Genomic DNA, 25,732 nt, shown 5'->3' on the forward strand with positions numbered 1-25,732 from the left:
TTCTGCACAACAGGCACTTATGTAAATAGTATGGTACCACATGCATTGCATTGCTTACACAGCTAGGCCTAGCAGATTTATATTTTGCACGTTTAACCCCTTTCAAAAATTAACAGGTCTCCTTTGGCGAACTTTTCCATTAAGGAACATTTTATGGTTAGAATGCAGTCAGCCAATGAAAAGGCAAAAGCATAATTTGTTTCCTATTGTAGGACTATTTTACACATTTTTATTAATGACTATCTACCTCTGCATAGGCATCTATCAGGTGTTATAGTGAGAGTGGTGTTATAAAAAGTCACATATAAATGATGGAATTAATACATTTTAGTGCAAGTCTGTTGCAGGAAAATACCTGAAGGTAAGTGGGGTTGCGTCATAATGGGACATCACTGTATAAAACAAACGGCATTTTAGCATTCATGTCCTGGCCAGTCCATGCTTTGTTAGAGGGTAAATCAGAATTGGGAAAGAGAAACATATCTTCTGGTAAATGTGCCAACTGGTGTAGGGATGCATAAGCAATTAGCACCAATGTAACTGTACTATGGAGAAATCATGTTTGATTACACGGCCGTGGCCTAAATTAGCAGCATTCCAGGTGTAACATGGAGCAGTCAGCCAATTCTCTACACAAAGCATATACAGAACTAAGCATCTGAGGAATGACCTCACTAGAACGTCAACAATATGGAATTAAAGGTTCTACTATAGGAGTGTGGTCTTTGTATGGACACTATTGGTTTAACCCTAGCTATGATGGATCAGTAAACTAGCATTACCAGTCTAGTGCTCCTCTTTAGAACACCAGCTTTATACGCAGGTAAAAATAGTGTTCCAAGGAGTTTAAAAATAAATGGATAATAAAAAAATTAAAAAAAAGGAATAATTCCGATCAAGGACTTAAAATAACAATTTGTAATGGTTTATTTTAGGATGATGTGAAAATAACTAGCCAGCTTCCATTCCATTGTTTAGGAGAAGTGAAAGACAGGAAGCTTCCCGGACACTTTACACTGGCACAAAGGGGAGCAGCTTCCTCATACATTACCTCTGTTTTACACTTGAAGCGTACAGAAGTTGATGCCTACAGCTGGACATTATATAATACATAGAGTTATTATATTTTATATAAACATACATACATTAATCATCAGCTACAGGAACCACTTGTATTCTAGTCTACCCTATCAGTACACTAACCCTCCTGGCTAGCAACATACCGCCAGCTTGCAAGTGTTAATCTGGCTACAGCTTCTGCTGCCTCTAGTCAATTCCTGCAAGTATTTCCTTTTAGCAGAAACATTAAGCATGAAATCCTTTACTCCATACATAAAACATATTTAGAAGACAAGATTGCTTACTGCAGATGCTTTCTAAATCATTCTTTTGAATTTTTTATTTGTCAATACTTCTATGACTTACTTGCCATCATCCGCGTGGTAAGCCACGGAATCCGGCAGCCACCCTGGCTGATGATCCAGACTGTAATATTGTGGCACTAATCCCACAGCAATTGTCCCTCGTACGCCACGATCCACAATAGACACCTAGAATGACAGCGACGGTCAGTACTCAACACTGTATAACACAGATTACACATCCTGCACAAACACCTTCTGTGAAATACCTTTAATATATAACATACCTTTCTTTTTGCTGAGTGTACCAGTGACACAATGACCAGACTAATAGAAGTGGCACACTAGGGTGTTCTCACTACTGGAAGAGATTCAAGCAACGACTGCAACACAAGTGTCAATGCAAAACATTTCCACCTTCCCAATGTACACTGAGTAGGCAAAATAGGATTTTAATTACCTACCGGTAAATCCTTTTCTCGTAGGGTTCATATTAGTACCATGGGGTATAGACGGGTCCACCAGGAGCCATTGGCACTTTAAGAGTTTAACAGTGTGGACTGGCTCCTCCCTCTATGCCCCTCCTACCAGACTCAGTCTAGAAACTGTGCCCGAGGAGACTACATACTTCGAGAGACGGAAATACACAGATAGTGGCGAGATTCATACCAGCTTACACAACAAGGCAAATCCGGCTAACATGCCGGAAAACTCAGCAACAGCTGAAACAGTACTGAAACAGTAAAGAACACAGAACTTACCTAGGAACCAGGCAGTACTGAACCAAACAACCACTGCAAGATAAAGAAGCGCTGGGCGGGCACCCAGCATCCTCTACAGACTACAAGAAAAGGATTTACCAGTAGGTAATTAAAATCCTATTTTCTCTTACGTCCTAGAGGATGCTGGGGTCCATATTAGTACCATGGGGATGTACCAAAGCTCCCAAAACGGGAGGGAGAGCGCGCAGGCTCCTGCAGAACTGCTTGACCAAACTTGAGGCCAAAGTATCGAACTTGTAAAACTTAGCAAACATGTTCGATCAAGACCAAGTAGCTACTCGGCAAAGCTGTACAGCCAAGACACCCCGGGCAGCCGCCCGGGAAGAACCCACCTTACGAGTAGAGTGGGCCTTAACAGATTTTGGACACGGCAATCCCGCCGTAGAATATGCATGCTGGATGGTGAACCTGATCCAGTGGAAAATCGACTGCTTAGAAGCAGGACACCCAATTTTATTGGGATCATAGAGGACAAACAGTCAGAATTTCTGTGACGTGCCGTCCTCTTCACATAAATCTTCAACGCCCTCACAACATCCAAGGCCTTTGAAGCAATTGAGGAGTCAGTAGCCACTGGCACAATAGGTTGGTTGATATGAAAAGCCGACACAACCTTAGGAAGGAACTGTTGACGAGTCCTGAGTTCCGCCCTATCTTCATGAAAGGCCAGATAGGGACTTTTAAAGGACAAAGCCCCCAATTCCGACACACGTCGAGCCGAAGCCAAGGCCAACAAAGTTACCGCCTTCCACGTGAGAAACTTGATTTCAGCCTCCTGTAGAGGCTCAAACCAATCCGATTGCAGGAACTGCAACACCACATCAAGATCCCAGGGTGCCGTTGGCACCACAAAGGGAGGCTGGATGTGCAGAACCCCTTTCAAAAAAGGTCTGAACCTCAGGGAGGACAGCCAATTGTTTCTGGAAGAAAATGGACAAAGCTGAGATCTGGACCTTGACGGAGCCCAATCTCAGGCCCATATCCACACCTGCTTGCAGGAAAAGGAGAAAACGTACAAGTTGAAACTCCACCGCAGGAAATTTCTTGGATTCACACCAAGACACATACTTTTTCCAAATTCGATGGTAATGTTTAGACGTTACCCCCTTCCTATCCTGTATCAGGGTAGGAATAACCTCGCTCGGAATACCTTTCCGAGCTAAGATCTGGCGCTCAACCGCCGTGCCGTCAAACGTAGCCACGGTAATTCTTGATAAGCGAACCACCCCTGCAGTAGAAGATCCTCTCGAAGAGGTAGGGGCCTTGGATCTTCCAGCAGTAGATCCAGCAGATCTGCCTACCAAGCCATCCTTGGCCAGTCTGGAGCAATGAGGATTGCTAGAAGTTTTGTTCTTTTTACAAGTTGTAGAACTCTTGGAATTAGAGAAAGTGGAGGGAATACATACACTGAAGTGAACACCCACGGCGTTACTAATGCGTACACCACCACTGCCTATGGTTCCCTCGACCTGGAACAGTACCTACGCAACTTCTTGTTGAGGCAGGAGGCCATCATGTTTATGTGAGGAAACCCCCACCAACCAGTTACCTCCTCGAACACCTCCGGGTGGAGGCCCTACTCTCCTGGATGGAGATCGTGTCTGCTGAGGAAGTCCGCTTCCCAGTTGTCTACTCCCGGAATGAAGATTGCTGACATCGCTACAGCGTGCCTTTCTACCCAGAGGAGGATTTTTGTCACTTCTGACATTGCAGCCCTGCTCTTCGTTCCGCCTTGTCCGACTGCACCTGAACAGCCCGATCATGTAGAAGGTGTGCTGCTTGAAGAAGGCCGTTGTATACGGCTCTTAGCTCCAGGATGTTTATCGGAAGAAGGGACTCCTGACTCTACCACCTTCCTTGGAAGGTCTCCCCTGAGTGACTGGCTCCCCAACCTCTTAGACTTGCATCCGTGGTTAGAAGGATCCAGTCCTGAACTCCGAACCTTCAGCCCTCCAGAAGGTGTGGTAGTTGTAGCCACCAGAGGAGCGAAATCCTGGCTTTCGGAGACAGACATATCCTCTGGTGCATGTGTAGGCGAGATCCCGAGATCCAGTTGAAAGGATCGAGCATGAAATCTTCCGTACTGCAGAGCCTCGTAGGAGGCAACCATCTTCTCCAGAAGACGGATGCACTGATGAACAGACACCCTGGCAGGCTTCAAGACATCCCGAACCATGGTTTGAATCACCAACGCCTTCTCCACCGGTAGAAACACCCTCTGCACCTCCGTGTCGAGGACCATCCCCAGGAAAGACAGCCTCCTTGTCGGCTCCAGATGAGACTTTGGAAGGTTCGGAATCCAACCGTGCTCTTTGAGCAGATGCGTTGTGAAAGCAATGGATCTTAACTTCTCCTTGGACGATGCCTTGATCAGTAGATCATCCAGATATGAAATTATTTTCACCCCCTGCTTGCGGAGAACCATCATCTCTGCCATCACCTTGGTGAAGACCCTCGGTGCCTTGGAGAGACCGAACGGCAGTGCCTGACACTGATAGTGATCGTCTAACAGTGCAAACCTGAGATAAACCCGATGCGGCGACCAAATGGGAATGTGGAAGTACGCATCCTTGATGTCCAGGGACACTAGGAACTCCCCCTCCATCAGTCCTGAGATAACTGCCCTCAGAGACTCCATCTTGAATTTGAAATCCCTGAGATAAGGTTTCAAAGATTTCAAGTTCAGAATTGGCCTTACTGAACCATCCGGCTTCGGAACCACAAAAAAGGTTCGAATAGTAACCTTTGGTCAACTGATGAGGTGGAACCGGCAAGCCTGATTTGAAGAATCTGTGAGGTGGGAGAGTTTAAAACTCCAGCCTGTAAACCCGGGACACAATGGTGGTCAGTCCAAGTTGTTCGCTAGCTGTTTTCGGTCGCAGCGCAGCGTTTAGTCTAAAAAGCGCCACTTCTGCGCATGCATAAGCGCCGCAATGCGCACGCGCGACGTACTTTCACAACAGCCGAAGTAGTTTCACACAAGGTCTAGCGAAGCTTTTCAGTCGCACTGCTGACTGCAGAGTGATTGACATGAAGTGGGCGATTCTGGGTGGTAACTGAGCGTTTTCTGGGAGTGTGTGGAAAAACGCAGGCGTGTCAGATACAAACGCAGGCATGCCTGGGGAAACGCAGGCGTGGCTGGCCAAACGCAGGGCATGTTTGTGACGTCAAAACAGGAACTAAATAGTCTGAAGTGATTGCAAGCGCTGAGTAGGTCTGGAGCTGCTGAGAAACTGCACAATCTTTTTTTGTTGCCGTGCTGTGATCCTTTCGTTCGCACTTCTGCTAAGCTAAAATACACTCCCAGAGGGCGGTGGCTTAGCATTTGCACGGCTGTTAAAAGCAGCTAGCGAGCGAACAACTCGGAATGAGGGCCAATATCTTATTATCCAGGGTTCCAGGCCAGACGACTCCCAGACGTGGCTGAAATGTCGGAGTCTTGCTCCCACCTGACCTTCCTCCAGGCTGTGCGGTCCACCGTCATGCTGAGGACTTTGAGGTACCAGAAGCAGGCTTCTGGTCCTGGGAACCTGCGGGAGCAGGCTTTTTTGGATTTGGCACGACCACCTCTAAAGAAGGTGTAAGAGGGCTTGTTCTTTCTAGGCCTAGTGGGCCGAAAGGACTGTGACGTTTTGGGAGTAAAAGGCTTCTTCGTAGCCGGTGCAGGTGAGGGGAGAAAAGGAGACTGCCGTGGCAATCCACGCATCCAGCACCTCCCCAAACAGAGCCAGACCTGTATAGGGTAGGCTCTCCACACTTTTCCTGGATTCCGCGTCCGCAGACCATTGGTGCAGCCAGAGACCCCTGCGAGCCGAGACGGACATGGAGGAGTTTCCCGCAGCCATGGAACCCAGATCCTTCATGGATTCTACCAGGAACCCTGCAGAATCCTGTATGTTATGTAAAAATAAATCAACGTCACCGTTATCCATCGTAGTCAAGTCCTCCTGCAGATTGATTGACCACTTTGCTATAGCCTTTGAAATCCATGCACAGGCAATAGTAGGCTGCAGTATAGCCCCTGAAGCCATGTATATGGATTTTAGCGTAGCATCCAATTTGCGATCTGCCGGGTCTTTCAACGTGGTAGATTCCAGGACTCGGTAAAACCACCTGTTTTGACAGCCTAGAGACAGAGGCGTCAACTATAGGCGGGGACTCCTATTTTTTTCTATTATCTTCCGGGAAGGAAAAAGCAACCAGAACCCTTTTAGGGATCTGGAATTTTTTCTCCGGGTTTTCCCAGGCTTTTTCAAATATATGCAAAAATTATATAACAAGTATATAATAAACAGGCGCTGAAATGAGTGGTTCTTCCTAGCTGCTGTAAAATGGAGAAAGTCAATCTCCTGAACAAAGAATACAGAAAAATAAGAAAAATTACAGCGCTAATACAACTGATGCTAATAATATGTAGATTTATTCATTAAAACAGACTGATATATCAAATGTAAATAAAATTCATAATAAAATATAAATGCTCATAGACCAATTCATGGACATATAATAAGCTCCTCAGCAAAAACCTTGTTAAGGCAAAGGTCCATGTGATAATATTTGGACACAGAGTCTATTTTTCACCAAGACCAGTATGATTAATTACCCATCAAGTGTTCCAATGCACGGATCCGGATCCAGGTCTTTACTTGTAGAATGGATTCTGGTTCACAGTCCGTTTGAATTGACACCTTAATGTCCAACACACTGTGTTCCGTTTTTAGATGAATCCTGGGGAGTTCATTCCTTATTAGACCAAGCTGGAGTCGGGATCCTGGTTCACCTATAGCATAAAGATGGGTTGTCCTGGGTTTGGAGCCAGATGGAGCTGTCTTAAATAACGTCCAATGGTCAGGAGCAGTGTTTCCTTACGCATTTCGCCGCTCCAGGCAGCTTTGTCAAAGGGTACCCTTTGACAAAGCTGCCTGGAGCGGCGAAATGCGTAAGTGAACACTGCTCCTGACCATTGGACGTTATTTAAGACAGCTCCATCTGGCTCCAAACCTAGGACAAACCATCTTTATGCTATAGGTGAACCAGGATCCCGACTTCAGCTTGGTCTAATAAGGAATGAACTCCCCAGGATTCATCTAAAAACGGAACACAGTGTGTTGGACATTAAGGTGTCAATTCAAACGGACTGTGAACCAGAATCCATTCTACAAGTAAAGACCTGGATCCGGATCCGTGCATTGGAACACTTGATGGGTAATTAATCATACTGGTCTTGGTGAAAAATAGACTCTGTGTCCAAATATTATCACATGGACCTTTGCCTTAACAAGGTTTTTGCTGAGGAGCTTATTATATGTCCATGAATTGGTCTATGAGCATTTATATTTTATTATGAATTTTATTTACATTTGATATATCAGTCTGTTTTAATGAATAAATCTACATATTATTAGCATCAGTTGTATTAGCGCTGTAATTTTTCTTATTTTTCTTTTTCAAATATAGCATTACATTCCTTAGATGCCGGGAAGGTGAGAGGGGCTTTCTTACTGTCTGTGAAAAAGGCCTCCTTAACCTGCTCAGGAGGTATGTCAGAAATATGTAACACATCCCGCATGGCCTCACCTGGATGCAGGAAGGCTGTTGCCATCAGCCTCCCTGTAAAAAAACAAACTCTTAAACTTTTCTAAAGAAGCTCTGTAGAGCTCCCATAGCTGTGACCGGCTCCTCCGGGCACATTTTCTAAACGGAGTCTGTTAGGAGGGTCATAGAGGGAGGAGCCAGTCCACACTCTCAAACTCTTAAAGTGCCAATGGCTCCTGGTGGACCCGTCTATACCCCATGGCACTAATATGGACCCCAGCATCCTCTAGGACAGGAGTGGGGAACCTTTTTTCTACAGAGGGCCATTTGGATATTTACTGATTTACCAAAATGTCTCACGGCGCTAATATGTATACACAATTTAAGATCTTAGTAAAAAATATTTGATGTATAATCAGCTGCTGAGTGTCAATTAAGCCTAAAAAGAAATGGATAAGCTTAAAAAGAAGCTTAAAAAGAAATGGATCTCCTAGATAAGAGGCGACACTAAATTATTGTAAAACACTCTGCGCTACTTTAATCTTATCAGGCTTTCAAATAAAGGGGGTCATTCCGAGTTGTTCGCTCGTTATTTTTTTCTCGCAACGGAGCGATTAGTCGCTAATGCGCATGCGCGATGTCCGCAGTGCGACTGCGCCAAGTAAATTTGCTATGCAGTTAGGTATTTTACTCACGGCATTACGAGGTTTTTTCTTCGTTCTGGTGATCGTAATGTGATTGACAGGAAGTAGGTGTTTCTAGGCGGAAACTGGCCGTTTTATGGGTGTGTGCGAAAAAACGCTACCGTTTCTGGGAAAAACACGGGAGTGGCTGGAGAAACGGAGGAGTGTCTGGCCGAACGCTGGGTGTGTTTGTGACGTCAAACCAGGAACGAAACTGACTGAACTGATCGCAGTTGCCGAGTAAGTGTGGAGCTACTCAGAAACTGCTAAGAAGTGTCTATTCGCAATTTTGCTATTCTTTCGTTCGCAATTTTGATAAGCTAAGATTCACTCCCAGTAGGTGGCGGCTTAGCATGTGCAAAGCTGCTAAAAGCAGCTTGCGAGCGAACAACTCGGAATGAGGGCCAAAGTGAGGTCACATGCACACACAATATTTTCTTTAATAGACCGATCCCATTAAACAATGAATAGTACACATGCAATCACCCTATTAAAATTTATCAATAAAAGGTGCATATATATACACACACAATTTATATATTCTAAACGAAATCCAATATTCCCCTGTTTCTAAAGCCGGCTCTTTTTTTTATTTATAAAAATAATGAATACTAATGAATGGGGGTAAAGCAGAACGTTTGCTAATCTGCATAAAAAAATGTCACAACACCTTACTGCAGTGACCACGGTGTATAAAAACAATAGTCTGTTCTCTGAAGAATTAGATATTAGGGTTATCTTCAATACATTACCTTAGCAGGTGCGGGAAGAACAAATATTGTACATAATGATCACCACTTTGGTCAATAGTATATTAGTCTCAACGGACCAGTGTGCAAATTGCAATTGATTCCAGAGTGCCCTGGCCAGCCGTTTATAAATAAACCACGCTCACCACTTTGTCTCAGTGCGTGCGCTGGGTCCAGCTGAACGTAGCTGCTTGGCAAAGTTGTAAAGCCGAGATGCCCCGGGCAGCCGCCCACGATGAGCCCACTTTCCTAGTAGAATGGGCCTTCACCAACTTCGGTACCGGCAAGCCTGCCGTAGAGTGAGCGTGCTGAATCGTCCCTCTGATCGAGCGCGCAAGTCTGCTTAGAAGCAGGACACCCAATCTTGCTGGGAGCCTACAGGACAAACAGAGCCTCTGTTTTCCGTATCCGAGCTGTTCTTGCGACATAAATCTTCAAAGCTCTAACCACATCTAGAGACTGACTCAGTGAAAGTGTCATTAGCCACTGGCACCACAATAAGTTGGTGTTTATGTGGAAGGACGAAACCACCTTTGTAAGAAATTGTTGACAAGTTCTTAACTCTGCCCTGTCTTCATGGAAGATCAGGAAAGGGCTCTTGTGAGACAAGGCCCCCCAACTCAGACACCCGCCTTGCAGATGCCAAGGCCAAAAGCATCACCACTTTCCAAGTGAGAAACTTCAATTCTATCTCCTGCAGAGGTTCAAACCAATCTGATTGAAGGAACTGCAACACCACATTAAGGTCCCATGGTGCCACTGGAGGCACAAATGAAGGATGGATGTGCAGAACCCCTTTCACGAACATCTGAACTTCTGGAAAGGAGGCCAATTGTTTTTGAAAGAAAACTGATAAGGCTGAAATCTGGACCTTGATTGACCCCAATCTAAGGCCCGCATTCACACCAGACTGCAGAAAATGGATAAAGCGTCCCAACTCAAACTCTTCTGTAGGAGCCTTCTTGGATTCACACCAAGACACATATTTTCTCCAAATACGGTGGTAATGTTTAGACGTTACTCCCTTCCTGAATAAGAGTGGGAGTGACTTCTTTGGGAATACCCTTTTGGGCTAGGATCCGGCGCTCAACAGCCATGCCGTCAAACGTAGCCGCGGTAAGTCTTGATACACACACGGCCCCTGCTGTAGTAGGTCCTCTCGAGGAGGAAGAGGCAGAGGATCTTCTAAGAGTAACTCCTGAAGATCTGGATACCAAGCACTCCTTGGCCAGTCTGGGGCAATGAAGATTGCTCGAACTCTTGTTCTTCTTATTATCTTGAGAGCTTTTGGAATCAGTGGAAGTGGAGGGAAAACATATACCGACCAAAACACTCACTGGGTCACCAGTGCATCCACTGCTATTGCTCGAGGGTCTCTCGACCTGGAACAATATCTCTGAAGCTTCTTGTTTAGACGAGATACCATCATGTCTACTTGAGGAACTCCACAAAGACTTGCCACCTCTGCGAAGACTTCTTGGTGGAGGCCCCACTCTCCTGGATGGAGATCATGTCTGCTGAGGAAGTCTGCTTCCCAGTTGTCCACTCCCGGAATGAAAATTGCTGACAGAGCTCTTGCATGTCTTTCTGCCCAGAGGAGAATCCTTGTCACCTCTGCCACTGCCGCTCTGCTTTTCGTTACGCCTTGCCTGTTTATGTACGCGACTGCTGTTACATTGTCCGACTGGATCTGCATGGGATGATCTTGAAGATGTACCGCTTGTAGAAGGCCGTTGTAAATGGCTCTCAATTCCAGAACGTTTATGTGAAGGCAGGCTTCCTGACTTGACCATTTTCCTTGGAAGCTTTCCCCCTGTGTGACCGCTCCCCAGCCTCAGAGACTTGCATACGTGGTTACCAGGACCCAGGCCTGAATCCCGAACCTGCGTCCCTCTAATAGGTGAAAACCGAGTAGCCACCACAGGAGCGAAATCCTGGCTTTGGGGGACAAGAATATTTTACGGTGCATGTGTAGGTGGGATCTGGACCATTTGTCCAACAGGTCCCATTGGAATACTCTGGCATGAAATCGGCCAAACTGTATGGCCTCGTAGGCCGCTACCATTTCCGCCCACAAACAGAATGCAACACGCTTGTTGGTTTCAATATTTGTTTGACCATTTTATGGATTTCCAGAGCCTTTTCCACTGGAAGAAATACTCTCTGTACTTCGGTGTACAGAATCATCCCTAAAAAGGACAATCTTGTCGTTGGTTCCAACTGCGACTTTGGAAAATTCATGATCCAACCGTGTTGTTGAAGTATTGACAGGGAGAGTGCGATGTTCTGCACCAACTGTTGCCTGGATCTCACTTTTATCAGGAAATCGTCCAGATAAGGAATTATATTGACTCCTTTTTGACGAAGGAGGACCATCATCTCCGCCATCACCTTGGTGAATACCCTTGGTGCCGTGGAGAGTCCGAATGGCAACGTCTGGAACTGGTAATGGCAATCCTGTACTGCGAATCTCAGATAAGCTTGGTGAGGAGGATAAATGGGAACATGCAAATAAGCATCCTTTATGTCTACTGACACCATGAAGTCCCCCTCCTCCAGACTGGAAATCACTGCCCTCAGGGATTCCATCTTGAACTTGAACCTTTTCAGGTAGAGATTCATTTTTTTTAGGTTTAAAATCGGTCTGACTGAGCCGTCCGGCTTCGGAACTACGAAGAGGCTTGAATAAAAACCTTCTCCTTGCTGTGACAAGGGTACCAGGACAATGACCTGATCCTGACAATTTTTGAATTGCCGTTGCCACTGCCTCTCTTTCTGGAAGAGAAGCTGGCAAGGTCGATTTTAAAAATCGGCATGGGGGGGGGGGGGGGGGTGTCTTGAAACTCCAGTTTGTACCCATGGGACACTATTTGTAAGACCCATGGGTCCAGGCCAGATTGAATCCAGATTTGACTGAAAAGTTTCAGACGTGCTCCCACCTGAGCGGACTCCCGCAAGGGAGCCCCAGCATCATGCTGCACATTAGGCAGAAGCAGGGGTTGACTTCTGCTCCTGGGATCCTTTCCTTTTCCCCATCCCCTACCTGCAAAGAAGGGGGAGCCTTTGGCCTTTTTGTATTTGTTGGGCCGAATGGACTGCATGTGAGAGTGATGTGTCTTTTTCGCCGGTGCAGGGGCATAAGGCAAGAATGTCGACTTACCTGCGGTAGCCGCCGAGACTAACGCATCCAGCCCATCACCAAATAAGGCCTCACCTTTATACGGGAGAGCCTCCATATTTCTTTTGGAATCTGCATCAGCATTCCACTGGCGAATCCACAACGCCCTTCGAGTCGATACTGCCATGGTAGCGGCTGTTGAACCCAAGAGTCCAATATGCTTCATAGCTTCCAGCATGTATGCGGCAGCATCTTTGATATTACCTAACGTTAGGAGTATCTCGTCTCTATCAATCGTGTCAATTTCCGATGACAAGTTATCTGACCATTGTTCGATAGCACGACTCACCCACGCGCAAGCAATGGTGGGTCTGAGCAGCGTACTATTGGCCACACCCGTCGGCATTTTACATGTCGGTATTTTGACCTTGTCGGTATTTTAAATGTTGGTATTTTGTCCATGTCGGGATTTTGACCTTGTCGGGATTTTGACCATCGGTCAATTGGTGTCGGGATTTTGATTGGAGGTATTTCATACCGATCCCGCTGAGGGGAAGGAGTCGAGACCCTGCTGGTAACAAAATCCCAGTGGGCGCCCGGCATCTCCCTCGGTTAGGCGAGCCTGGCCGGAACACTTCAAGTGGCTTTGCAGACCTTGTACGGCCCGCGGGCCTGAGGTTCCCCACCCCTGCTCTAGGGCATAAGAGAAATTATGATAATCCGTCGACATTATAAAAATAGGATTTTAATACCTACCGATAAATCCTTTTCTCTTAGTCCGTAGAGGATGCTGGGGACTCCGTAAGGACCATGGGGTATAGACGGGATCCGCAGGAGACATGGGCACACTATAAGACTTTGAATGGGTGTGAACTGGCTCCTCCCTCTATGCCCCTCCTCCAAACCTCAGTTAGAAAACTGTGCCCAGGGAGACGGACATTTCGAGGAAAGAATTTATTGTTTTAACACGGTGAGTGTCATACCAGCTCCCACCACGAACATACCGCAGAACGTGGCATTCAATAGAATACCAGCCAACGGCATGAACAATACACAACCACATGCTGAGAGAATATGTAACACAACCATTGTGTCAACACAACCAATAATAAGACACCGCATGGCATGCAATGCACAACGTCAGCAACAGCCTGACAGACAAGAAACACCACAAGAGTGTAACCATAACCAATAACTGCAGACAGTACGCACTGGGACGGGCGCCCAGCATCCTCTACGGACTAAGAGAAAAGGATTTACCGGTAGGTATTAAAATCCTATTTTCTCGTACGCCCTAGAGGATGCTGGGGACTCCTTAAGGACCATGGGGTTTATACCAAAGCTCCAGACCGGGCGGGAGAGTGTGGACGACTCTGCAGCACCGATTGAGCAAACATGAGGTCCCCATCAGCCAGGGTATCAAACTTGTAGAGCTTAGCAAAAGTGTTTGAACCCGTTCAAGTATCCGCTCGGCAAAGTTGAACTGCCGAGACTCCTCGGGCATCCGCCCAAGAAGAGCCCATCTTCCTAGTAGAATGGGTCACCACCGACTTCGGTAACGGCAATCCAGTCGTAGAACGAGCACGCCGAATCTTAACAGATCTAGCGTGTAACAGACTGCAAAGACGCAGGCGCCCCAATCACGCTGGGAGCATACCGAACCAACAGAGCCTCTGATTCTCCAATCTGAGGCAAATTGGCGACATAAATATTCAAAGTCCCGACTACATCGAGAGACCTTGAATCAGCCAATGCTTAAGTAACCACAGGCATCAAATAGGCTGGTTTCTGCGAAACACCGAGACCACTTTTGGCAGAACTATTATCAGAGTTCTCAATTCCGATCTATCCACCTGGAAGATCAAACAGGGGCTCTTGGGAGACCCAGCCGCTACTTCCGACATCCACCTTGCGGCCGCCAAAGCCAGTACCATGACCACTCTCCAAGAGAGAAATTTTAACACAACCTTTGAAAAAGGTCCCAATCTTTGTGTCACAAGAAATCGCAACACCACGTCAAGGTCCCACGTTGCCAATGGGGGCACAAATGGAGGTTGGATGTGCAGTACTCCTTCCACGAAGGTCCGAAGTTCCGAAAAGGTTGCCAATTCTTTCTTGAAAGAAATTTCATAAGGCCAAAACCGCACTTAAGTGGAGCCTAACTTTAGGCCTGCACCCACACCTGCTTGCAAGAAAGGAGAAGAACGACCCAGCTGAAAATCTTCCGTAGTAGCATTCTTGGATTCACCCCAAGACACATATTGTCTCCAAACACGGTGGTAAGGCTTTGCCGTTACTTCCTTTCTAGCCTGAAGAAGTGTGGAAATGACTTCACTGGGAATGCCCTTTCTGGCGGGTGGTCTTCAGTATGCCGACTGACGGGATCCCGGCGCACAGTATACCGGCGCCGGGATCCCGACCGCCGGCATACCGACACTTATTCTCCCTCGTGGGGGTCCACGACCCCCCTGGAGAAAGAATAAAATAGTGTGCCACCGTGCCCGTAGCGTGGCGAGCGCAGCGAGCCCGCAAGGGGCTCATTTGCGCTCGCCACACTGTCTGTAAGCCGGCGGTCGGGCTCCCGGCGCCGGTATGCTGGTCGCCGGGAGCCCGACCGCCGGCATATCGTAGTGAACCCTTTCTGGCTAGGATATGGCGTACAACCGCCATGCCGTCAAACGCAGCCACGGTAAGCCTTGATACACGCCCGGATCTTGCTGTAACCGTTCCTCACGTAGCGGAAGAGGCCATGGATCTTCTGTGAGTAAATCTTGAGGAACTGGATACCAAGCCCTCCTTGGTCAGACCGGAACAGTGAGGATCGCCTGAACCTTTGTTCTTTTTACGTTTATCACCTTCCGAAGAGTGAAAACGGAGGGGACACAAAGGCCGACTGAAAACACCCAAGGTGTCCCGAGGACGTCCACTGCTATAGCTTGAGTGTCCCCTGACCCGGAACAATATCCCTGCGATCTCTCGTTGAGGCGAGACGCCAACTTGTCCACTTGAGGCACTCCTCAAAGACTGGTCACTTCAGTAAAAGCTTCTCGACGACGACTGTATTTCTCCCGTATGGAGATCGCGTCTGCAGAGGAATCTATTTCTCCGTCGTTCACATCCGGAACGAAAACTGCTAATATAGCGTTTACCAGTCTTTTCTCCAAGCGGAAACCTTTTTCGGCTTCTGCCATTACCGCCTTGCTCCTTGTTCCGCCCTAGCGGCTTACTTACACCACTGCTGTCAAGTCGTCCGACAGAATTAACACGGGCAGATCTCGAAGCATATGTTCATTGAAAACAGCTCTTAATTCAAGAAAGCTTATTGCAGACAAGGTTCCCAGCTTGACCTTTTCCTCTGGAAATACTTCCCTTGCAAGGACTGCTCCCCAGTCTCGGAAATCGGCATGCATGGACACCAGGATCTCATCCTGGATTCCGAACCTTCGTCCCTCTAGGACAGCGGTGGCCAACCTGTGGCTCTTGAGCCTCATGCGGCTCTTTCTTTATTCAAATGTGGCTCCCGACACTCGAAGTCACGTGACCACAACAGATCCAGAAACTGCTGCACTCCAGCCAGACAGGCAGCAGCAGCAGCACTACAGAGACTGAGAGCTGAGAGAGCCAGATACTAGAGGTGAGACGCCCACTGGCAAATAGAGGACACATAAGGGGCTGCTGCAATGGCACGAGGTGTGTTTTCGGGGGGGCTGTAGTGACACATGAGGGTCCTGGCAGGAGTGACACAGGAGAGTGCTGGCAGGAGTGACTCATGTGGGGAGCTGGCTGTAGTGACATACTGTAGAAGTGTGCTAGCAGGAGTGACACATGAAGTAGCTGGCTGAAGTGACACAGTAGGGTATGTGGAAGTGGCTTTTGAAATGTATTTTATGTTGGATCTGGCTTTAAAAATGTATTTTATGTGGATCTGGCTTTTAAAATGTATTTTATACCAGAGGCGTGGCCTAGCAGGCACAAGGCCACACCCCATTTTTGCATGTGCGCCTGTGGCTTGATGTCTGCTCTTTGACGTGCCTAATAAGATTTTTTGGCTCTTTGTTTCTGACTGGTTGGCCACCCCTGCTCTAGGAGGTGAGAACTGAACAGACACCACCGGAGCGATATCCTGGCCATTAGGATTATACCCATCTTCTTCATCAACAGAACATACTGATGCATTGTCACTGCAAATCTGATCCGACTCCGGATCCTCAGACCTCTTTCCACAGGAACACACAGAACTTAAACCGTTCCCTATCTACTCTGATACCCACCTCAGACGTCTGCGTCGTTGGGAATAACAACCTTCCCCTGTGTTGAATAACAGTCAGAAAGAAAACAACGATTTGCACCACTTGTGTCTTGACCTCGCCTTAATCAGGCGAGTGTCCCAGTACAAAATAACAATGACTCTTACTATTGAAAGAATACCATCCTACTGCCATCCCACCGGTGAAATGGCAAAGACAATCCTGGATATCCACCCAGGTAAGCTGAATGCGGAGAACAACGCATTTAAACCCTTTTTTTTTTTTTTTTTTTAAAACAGGGACAGCAGGACAATGCCCTGAACCTGACGCAACTCTGGTATGGTGTCGCGTACTACCTCCCCATCCAGAGGAGCAACTGGAAGATCTATTTGAAAAATCAGTGAGGGGAAACATCTGTAAACGCTAGAATGTCCCCCTTTGGATTCTATAATTAACTCACAGGTCCTAGTCTATCCCCGGACTGACTGAAAAGTAGTAGACGAGTTTCCACCGGAGTGGGCTCCAGCCGGATAGACCCAGCGACATGTGGTGGATGTGGTAGAAATAGAAATCGACATCCGCTTCTGCGAACCTAACAAGGCTGCAGAACTCTTACCTTTTCCCCTTCCACTATCTGCACAGAAAAGGAACAAAGCACGGTATCGAACCGGTTAAAATGACTGCATCCCACAAAAGAATGCGTCACTAACCGTTGTGAAGGAGACTAAGGGGTCCAGTTACTAACAGTACTCTGCTCCCTGCGATAATCCTCCTCCTGCTTCGTCTGCTTAACGCTGTGTTTCTGGGTGCAGTTACCGCTTCTATTACTAAGATTCTGCTAGACGAAGCAGCTGAACGGTAACTCACCCTCCCTGCGATGATTGTCCTAGTTCATAGCGCTGGTATACTGCGCATGTGCAGCTTCCTTTGGCCAATCCCAGACGGGCCTGCTGTGATTGGTTGAGAAACGCTCCTCACGCACAGACTCCTGGGAACTTTTTGCTCCGTCAGTCAGGCTGCAGGCATTGTACACAGCAAGTCAGGTAATTGCGTTGTATTTAATAATACACCTACTTAGCGTATCTCAGTTAAAAGTGCCCCCCCCCCAGTGTCTTCCCCGAGTTTGCCCTGATCCCTCACCACCCTATTAACACTACTATGTAGAGCGGTGCAGAGCCGGCCTTAGCTATAGGCAGGCTAGGCATTTGCCTAGGGCATTCAAGCATGTCTAGGGGCATCCAAGCATGTCCCTGCAGCATCTCATGCTGAGAGGGACAGTCCGCAAACTAACTGTTACTTTCCAAATGTATTCAATCAGTACTTGTATACACTGCTGTTTACATTTGTCAAAAAAATGCACACTGTGCCTTAAACTTCCTCTGACATGCTTGAATGCCCCTGACTTGTGAGACCTCAGACAGACAGCAGAAGCCCAGTAAATGCAATTCCTGGACCTGTGACATTTTTACTGACTATATAAGGTTATTACTGGATGGCTTCTTATGATAACACATGTGTATTTTGGAAGACTGCTTCACAGAAACCTGACATCACCTATACTGCTTGTGCACATGGGGGAGGGGGACCCTGCCATCCTGTGTGTGTCCCTTATCCCTGTGCAAACCCCAGGTGTCTGCAGGGACATAACATGGGCAGTGTTCTCCCCACACTTTATTTCCTAGTCAGTCCATACCGTAAAATTCCCCTGCCATCTAGCACTGTAACGTGGTCAGTAAGTTGCGTTGTGCTATTTCTATATGAAACATCAGTGCAGCGTGACTTTTGGACATATCAGACTGGAGGGCAGAGAATTTAGCTTCCACAGTATAAAGTAAAGTGCATGCAGTTAACGGGAGTAACAGACACCAGCAAACACACTGAATAGTGAAGAGAATGGACAGTTTCTACATGTTTGATACTGATCTTTTTGTATAACCAGCAAGTGTGGCAGTATCGGTGGCAGTATATGTGTATTATGGGCATTACTAATGTGGGGCATATGTGTAAGGTGCATTACTGTGTGGCATTATGTGTATTATGGGCATTACTAATGTGGGGCATATGTGTAAGGTTCCTTTACTGTGTGGAATTATATGTATTAAGGTCATTACTGTGTGGCATTGTGCAGAGTTGAACTGGCCCACAGGGTAATCCCCCGGTGGGCCCCACTACCTGAGCGTTGCAGGTACAGATGCAGAACTAGCGGCGGAGCTAGGGGGCAGTGGCACCAGACAAAATTTTGCCTAGGGCATCAAATTGGCTAGGGCCGGCTCTGGAGCGGTGGATCGGAGCATGTGGCGACTACGCACAGACTGCGCTCTTCTCAGGCAGCCCGCAACTATCACCCTCCGTGGAGTGCCTTAAAAACGGGGTTCTGTCACTGGAGGCTATAACCCAACATGGGGTGGACACCTCTGATCGGCATAGACCAGGGTGCATAGCTGTGGGTCAGTGGCGGACTGTGGGGTCCATGTACTAAACGGATGTTTCCTACTTGCGCTCCTTGTCTCAGGGGAGAATCCATGCTCAAAGTAAAGCTCGTCATCCTCACATGCTGCGCTACATGTGCTGAGATGACAGCTCCTGGAGACCAGTGTCCTTGCTTATACTGCCTGCGCTTCCTTCTCACACTACACATGCAGCTCAGCGCTGCCAGCTATCAGGTGCTGCTGCCTGTGCCTCTGTGGAGCAGAGCTCCGTGTGTCTGCCGCGGAGTGCCTTCCTTATCTTCCCCCTGCCTCCTCCCCCCTCTCCTGCCAGAGCTCCTGTCCGTGAGTGTGAGTTTCACTCTCTCTCTCTCTTTCACGGTCCCTCTCCCTCCTCCTGTCTCTTCCCACTTCCCTATCTGTGACTTCTGTCTCTCTCCTCGGTGACTGTAATTTACAGCTCAATTTATTGTCCACAGATCCCTGTATATATATATCTATATACCTGCAGTATATAGGGATCTATATGTGCTGTATATAGTGATATACCTGCTCTGTATATACAGGGATCAGATCTGTGTGCTGTTTACCTGCTGTATGTAGGGATATATGTGCTGTATACCAGATTCATGCAGGGCTGTATGTACTGTATGTAGTGTGATGTATACCATGTAAGCATAGGGTTAAATGTGCTGTATAGTGATATGTGTACATGCTGTATAGGAATATATTAGTTGTATATGTGGGTACCTAGGGGTCTATTCATGTAGCATTGAAAAGCCCTGTTTTGCGTTAAACAGGGCTTTTCTCTGCTTACCGCAATTAACAGAGCCGGTTACCGTGGAGAAGTCTCTGACTTCTCCAGCGGTACCCCCGCTCTGTGCCTGAATCGCATCACCATAACTTTGTATGGTGAGTGCGATTCATGAAGGTACGGAAAGCTCTGCTTTCCGCTTCTCCATGGAGTTCAGGTTCGCCATCTCTGGATGGCGTAACCTGAACTGTAGTGCGAGGACGGCAGGGAAGCTCAATGCTTCCCTGATCGCTGCTCTGCACCTCGCGCTGGCTCCGCACACCGACCTCCCAGCAACCACTGCGGCCTGCCGGGAGGTCAACACCCTGCGCATGCGCTAAGGAACCCGCGCTGGACCCCGCGCATCGCTGGGAAGGACCGCTGGAGATGACCTCCCTGCAGGAGCCCCAGACACCGCAGCGCATCGTCGGAAGGGTAAGTATACATGAATTGCTACTTATCACGGCTATACATCGCATCGAAGCGATGCTATGTACAGTGATAAGTAGCAATCCTGTTTTCGTTTTCTGTTTGAATAGACCCCCTAGTGTGTGGGGATGTATCTTAATTTGGGGATGTACATGTGATGTATAAGGTATATGTAGTGATTTAGCTGGTGATAATCATGTGAGGTATGGGTTTACTCTGAGTTTGGACATGTATGAATAAAAGACTGCATGGGCACAAGGACCTGTCACTTGCTATGACCTGGGACATGTATGTTTCTGAGACTGTATGGGCACAAGACCTGTCTCTTGCTATGAGTTGGGATATATATGATCTCGAATATTCACATGGGGCTGATTCAGACCTGATCGTATATGTGCTAAATTTAGCACCTCTACGATCAGATTCCCTGACATGAGGGGGACGCCCAGCACAGGGCTAGTCCGCATGTCAGTCCGGCTCCCCGCCACACAAGTACAAAAGCATTGCATAGCGGTGATGCTTTTATACTTGAAGAGTATCTCTTTACCAGCACAGCTCCTAGAGCTACTCGTCACTGTCCGGGTTGCCGCGGCTGCGTGTTGTCACACTCGCAGCGCTGCGGCTTGTCACACTCGCAGCGCTGCGGCTGCCGCGCTTACCGTTCCGGGTGCGCTGTGTCTCTCGGCGGTCGTCGCCCCCTGTGGGCTTCGGGTAGTTGCGTCTTGCTGGTGCTGCCTCCGGCGGGTTCCCGGGGTGTGTGCGCCGCCATTGCGCCCAGCGTACACGGGAGCGTGGTGAGAGGGTGACGTCGTCTGCCCCTTCCGCCAATCAGGAGAGGGCGGGAAGTTCAAAGGCAGACGCCATACAAAGCCCCGACGCCTGAGTATCGTCTTTCCAATGATCACCAGTCCTAGCAGCGTTCAGCGTGTTCCCAAGCTGAACGTCTCCTGTGTTTCAGCGTTGCAGAGTATCTTCCAGAGGGACATTCTCTGTGCTACCAGCGTTGCAGAGTATCTTTCAGTGAGACATTCCCTGTGCTACCAGCGTTGCAGAGTATCTTTCAGTGAGACATTCTCTGTACTACCAGCGTTACAGTGTATCACTCAAGTGGAACATTCCCTGTGCTACTTGCGTTTACAGTGTATCAGTGGGACATTCCCTGTGCTACCAGCGTTACAGTGTATCACTCAGTGGAACATTCCCTGTGCTACCAGCGTTACAGTGCATCACTCAAGTGGAACATTCCCTGTGCTTCCAGCGTTACAGTGTATCTTTCAGTGATACTTTCCCTGTGCTTCCAGCATTAGTGTGTATCTTTCAGTGAGACATTCCCTGTGCTACCAGCGTTACAGTGTATCACTCAGTGAGACATTCCCTGTGCTACCAGCGTTACAGTGTATCACTCAGTGGAACATTCCCTGTGTTACCAGCGTTACAGTATATCACTCAGTGGGACTTTCTCTGCGCTACCAGCGTTACAGTGTATCTCCCAGATGGACATCTCCTGTGCTTCCAGTATTACAGGGTATCCCTAAGTGGAACGGCTCCCATACTTCCAGAGTTACACTGAATCTCAAATCCTCATTTATTTCTTCAGCATCACTCACAAGTTCTTCAGTCTTCTGTGTGTTTCAACATCGTTCTCAAATCTTCATTCATTTCTTCAGCAGCGCTCAGAAGTTCTTCAGTCTTCTGTGTGTTTCAACATCGTTCTCAAATCTTCATTAATTTCTTCAGCAGCGCTCACACGTTCTTCAGTCGTCTGTGTGTTTCAACATTGTTCTCAAATCTTTATTCATTTCTTCAGCATTGCTCACAAGCTCTCCATTCTTCTGTGTGCTTCAACATCGTTCTCAAATACTCTTTCATTTCTTCAACATCGCTCACAAGTTCTTCATTCTTCTGTGTGCTTCAGCATTGCCCCAAGCCTTGGTCACAACTAATTCTTTAGCATTTGCACGTCGGTTGCAACAACTGAGTTCTGCATGAGGAAAACCTACATCCGGCCATCCCTGGTCGGGCCCAGCTGTGGTTCCTCTTCCCGATCATCAGAAGAACCCCCGAGTTCTCAACACTCCCAACCCAGGTCAGTGACACGTGTGACGTCACGCAGCCACCACGGCCATCCCCACCCGCACAGTTCCGGCACGCTTTCGTTGCTCGGGCACACCCCTAAAATGGCGGGCAAACAACGCCGGCCTGGCCAGCGAAAGCCTCTGCCTGTTTGACAGATTGCAGGGCTGAGACGGCTGTCTGGCATGCACCGGCGCACTATGGTGCCAACGCATGTGCAGTTCATACCTGATCGGCTGCTGTGGGAAAACGCACAGCACCGATCAGGTCTGAAATAGGCCCATGGTCGTGTCACTTACTATGGGCTTGAACGTGTAAGAATCTTAGCTGGCATGATCTCAATGACCTGTGACTTATGGGCCTTACACACTGGGCGATTACACTGAAAGATATGAACAATCTCGTTCATTAATGAACGAGATATCATTCATATCTTTCAGTGTGTATTCACCATTGAACGATGCGCGGCCCCACACTCGTTCATTGTTGATGCAAGCCCGTTTATGCCTGTAAGCCAATATGGACAATATTGCCCATATTAGCATGCAGGGCTATGGTGATGGGGGAGTGAAGAAACCTCACTCAACTCGTTGACTGAGAGATTTTAACTGAGCCATTTCCTTTGAACTGGCAGTAGGAGATTTTGACTAACTTTAACAGCGATTTTGAGTACAGGGTCAATGCATGAAACAGGGAAAACTGAGCCGTTGGAGATGGTGCCCCAGGCGACCAATCAGCATTCAAGTAACATTTAAAATTTGCATACTATACAGTTGTAAAGAGCAGCTGATTGGTTGCCACGGGCAACCTCTCCACAGACTCACTTCTCCACACTTAACACTACATTCATGAATAAACCCCATAGGCTGATTTTCCTCTTGGCCTGTGGAGGTGCGACCAGAATCAGCCTATCATAATAGTACCGCCTAGCTAGCATTTATCCATTCATGAATAGACCCCTAAGTGCGCAAGCGATTTTGGCTATGGGAGATTTTGTCTATCCGATTTAAATAGGGGGATGCTTTTACCGAGTGGGGGAGTGTCATATATAATTATTTGTTTTTAACTTTAGATTACAGGGACATCAATGGATTCTACATGGACAAGGGGTCCGGAGTGCTGCGTGGAACACTAGGTAAGTATGTTTGAGTGTATAAGTGTGCAAGTTTGTGTAAATAAAGTTTTACTATTACGGTGTGTGTGTTATTTTTTTGGGGGGTATTCCTTTCTTTGTGGAACTAGAGGTACTAGCGAGCCCATTAATTCCCTGTATGCTGGTTCTTGTGGTTTTCCAAGTACCAGCATGCGGGGTGGCTTGCTGGGACTTGTAGTTCCACTGCAAAAGACAATATTCTTATTTCACACATTTTTAATGGCTATCAGCCCAGGCATCCACTGCTCATGGGTGCGGAGGACAGCCTCGGGCTTCACCCCTGGGTGCATGGAGGGGGGGACCCCTAGATTTAAGGGTTCCCCACTTCCCCAGGGTACCCCGGCCACATTGGATTCTTGAGTCCCCGCCCACCCCCCTTCTTTCTCCACAACCCTGAGAGCAAATGCTGCTGCTCTCACCCAATTGACTCTCTTCCACCTTACCCCTTCATAAGCCTGCTGGTGGTAAAACACATACACCACTCCACCTCACTCCTGTGTGCATTACGTGACTCCGGTCCTAACCAACAGTATTGGTTCAGTGTATGCAGTTCACCCGTTCCAACTTATTCCCCCGATGTTTATTTTCACATGCATCCCAGAACCTCCACCCCATCCCCGTATGTCCGGCCGCAAGTGTCTTCAGAATCCCCCCAACCCCTATGTGTGCAATCACGTGTGTCAGCTGGGCCCTCACACCCTTCCCCCCCCCCCCCCCCCCCCCCCCCTTCCCCGCCACACCTTTGTGTCCACAAAAGCAGTTGATACATTGCAATTGTGTTTTGGCACACATGCATGCTTCGGGCATATAGAGCGGATTTCCAGCAATTACCCGGCAAAATTCTGGATTTAAAAGGATAAGGGTTATCAAGGGGACATGTAGAGGGCATTGAAAGGGATGGAGAAGTCGCCCATTGGAGATTATAAATAAAAAATAGTTGATTATTTGCATACTTCAAAACAAAACTGAGCAGCTGATTGATTTCTAGAGGCAACTTATCCTATTGGCTCACTCCTCTAGTTGGGTCACTGTCTAAATACATCCCCCCCCTAAATGACAAAGCCTGAAGGCAAATACTGCTCCAGGCACGTTCCAAGCGAGCAGACATGAGGTGCACCACCCTCATTGGGAGGCACTGGGGATGCAAAAGCACGCTTAGGCAGCCTGGGGCTACGGATGCTCCATCAAGCCAGGCCCAGCATACCCGCCAGGAAGTATGGTGGCTGCCATCCGGAGACAGTTCCAGGTGGTATGGGTTCTGGAAAAGCAGCACACAGAATGGGGCACCACACTAAACTCTGGCCTCTGCACTCAAGTCTTTGAAAAGTAAGTGTGCATCAAACCCATGAGATGTATACTGATAATTATCATTTATTTTTTAGTTTTGTATTATGATTATACACCATTGTCCCCTGCTGCTACCATTGTAGCTACCCATTTTAGACTTAGGGCTACTCTTCGCCGGTTGTAGTTCTGGCAGGCTTCCATAGAAACCCACCGCCTGTAATGACACCTGGGCATGGCGAACATGTGAACACGCATGCGCAGATGGCCCGGCACCCCCACACAGGCACATTGCAGGGACGGACTGCTTTTGGAGCACTTGACACTGTATGTGCTGCATGGCTGATAGGATCGCAAATTGCAATGCGATCCTGAGGCGTTAAGACCCCACCCAGATCACATGCATGCAATATGCGATCCTTGACAAATGCCCCTATTAACCTCATGTTTTGTGAACAAATTGTGATGTACTGATAATCCAAATGTCCCCTCGTACAGAGCAAGTCTCCCAGCTCTTGGTGACTAGGATCACATACCAGGGACGCGCAGGCAGGGGAGGCAGTGATTAATTATTAAATTAATATAAAGAAGATACTTATGACACATATTCTGTGTCATAAGTATATTCTTTATGTAATTCTAATAATTTTTTCTGGTTGAAATGTGTTTGGGAGGCACTGATAGCAGTGCCTCCCAAACATAATGGAAACGGGACTGAGCTGGGGGGCGGGACCAAGCTTGGGCTGTAAAAGCCCATTCAAATAGATAGGTAAAGCGGCACATATGCAAGTGCCTCGCTGACAGAGACACCACCCCCATGTCAGCGAGGCACCTGTGATTGGACAGCGGAATCCAGTGCTGGATCTGCTGTCCCAATCCCACACATGCGGCGCTGGAGGCGGCGGGTCCCGGCGGCGAGTGGCGCTGGAGGTAGGCGGGAGTGCGGCTCTTCCCCGACCTCCTACGTCTTCCTGCTGATCAAAGCGCCGTGGTGTGTGGCTCTCCCCCTCCTTCACCCTCCCGCTGACCGGAGCGGCTCTCTCCCCTCCGGTGCGGTTCTCCCCAGCAGGTAATGTTTGTGTGTGTTGTGTGTCCAGCC

General features: G+C 47.9%; 1 protein-coding gene across 3 annotated transcripts in view; it reads right to left on the reverse strand.

Annotated features, from left to right (window-relative positions):
- The window catches only part of SPRYD3 (SPRY domain containing 3), a 150,065-nt gene that overhangs the window by 15,857 nt on the left and 108,476 nt on the right, over positions 1 to 25,732 (reverse strand). For all 3 annotated transcript variants that reach the window (XM_063952087.1, XM_063952085.1, XM_063952086.1), the window contains exon 4: positions 1,426 to 1,550. In XM_063952087.1, the coding sequence (XP_063808157.1) occupies positions 1,426 to 1,550 (125 nt within the window). The remainder of the gene's footprint in view (positions 1 to 1,425; positions 1,551 to 25,732) is intronic.

This window comes from Pseudophryne corroboree, chromosome 2, assembly GCF_028390025.1.
Source record: "Pseudophryne corroboree isolate aPseCor3 chromosome 2, aPseCor3.hap2, whole genome shotgun sequence".
NCBI lineage: Eukaryota > Metazoa > Chordata > Amphibia > Anura > Myobatrachidae > Pseudophryne > Pseudophryne corroboree.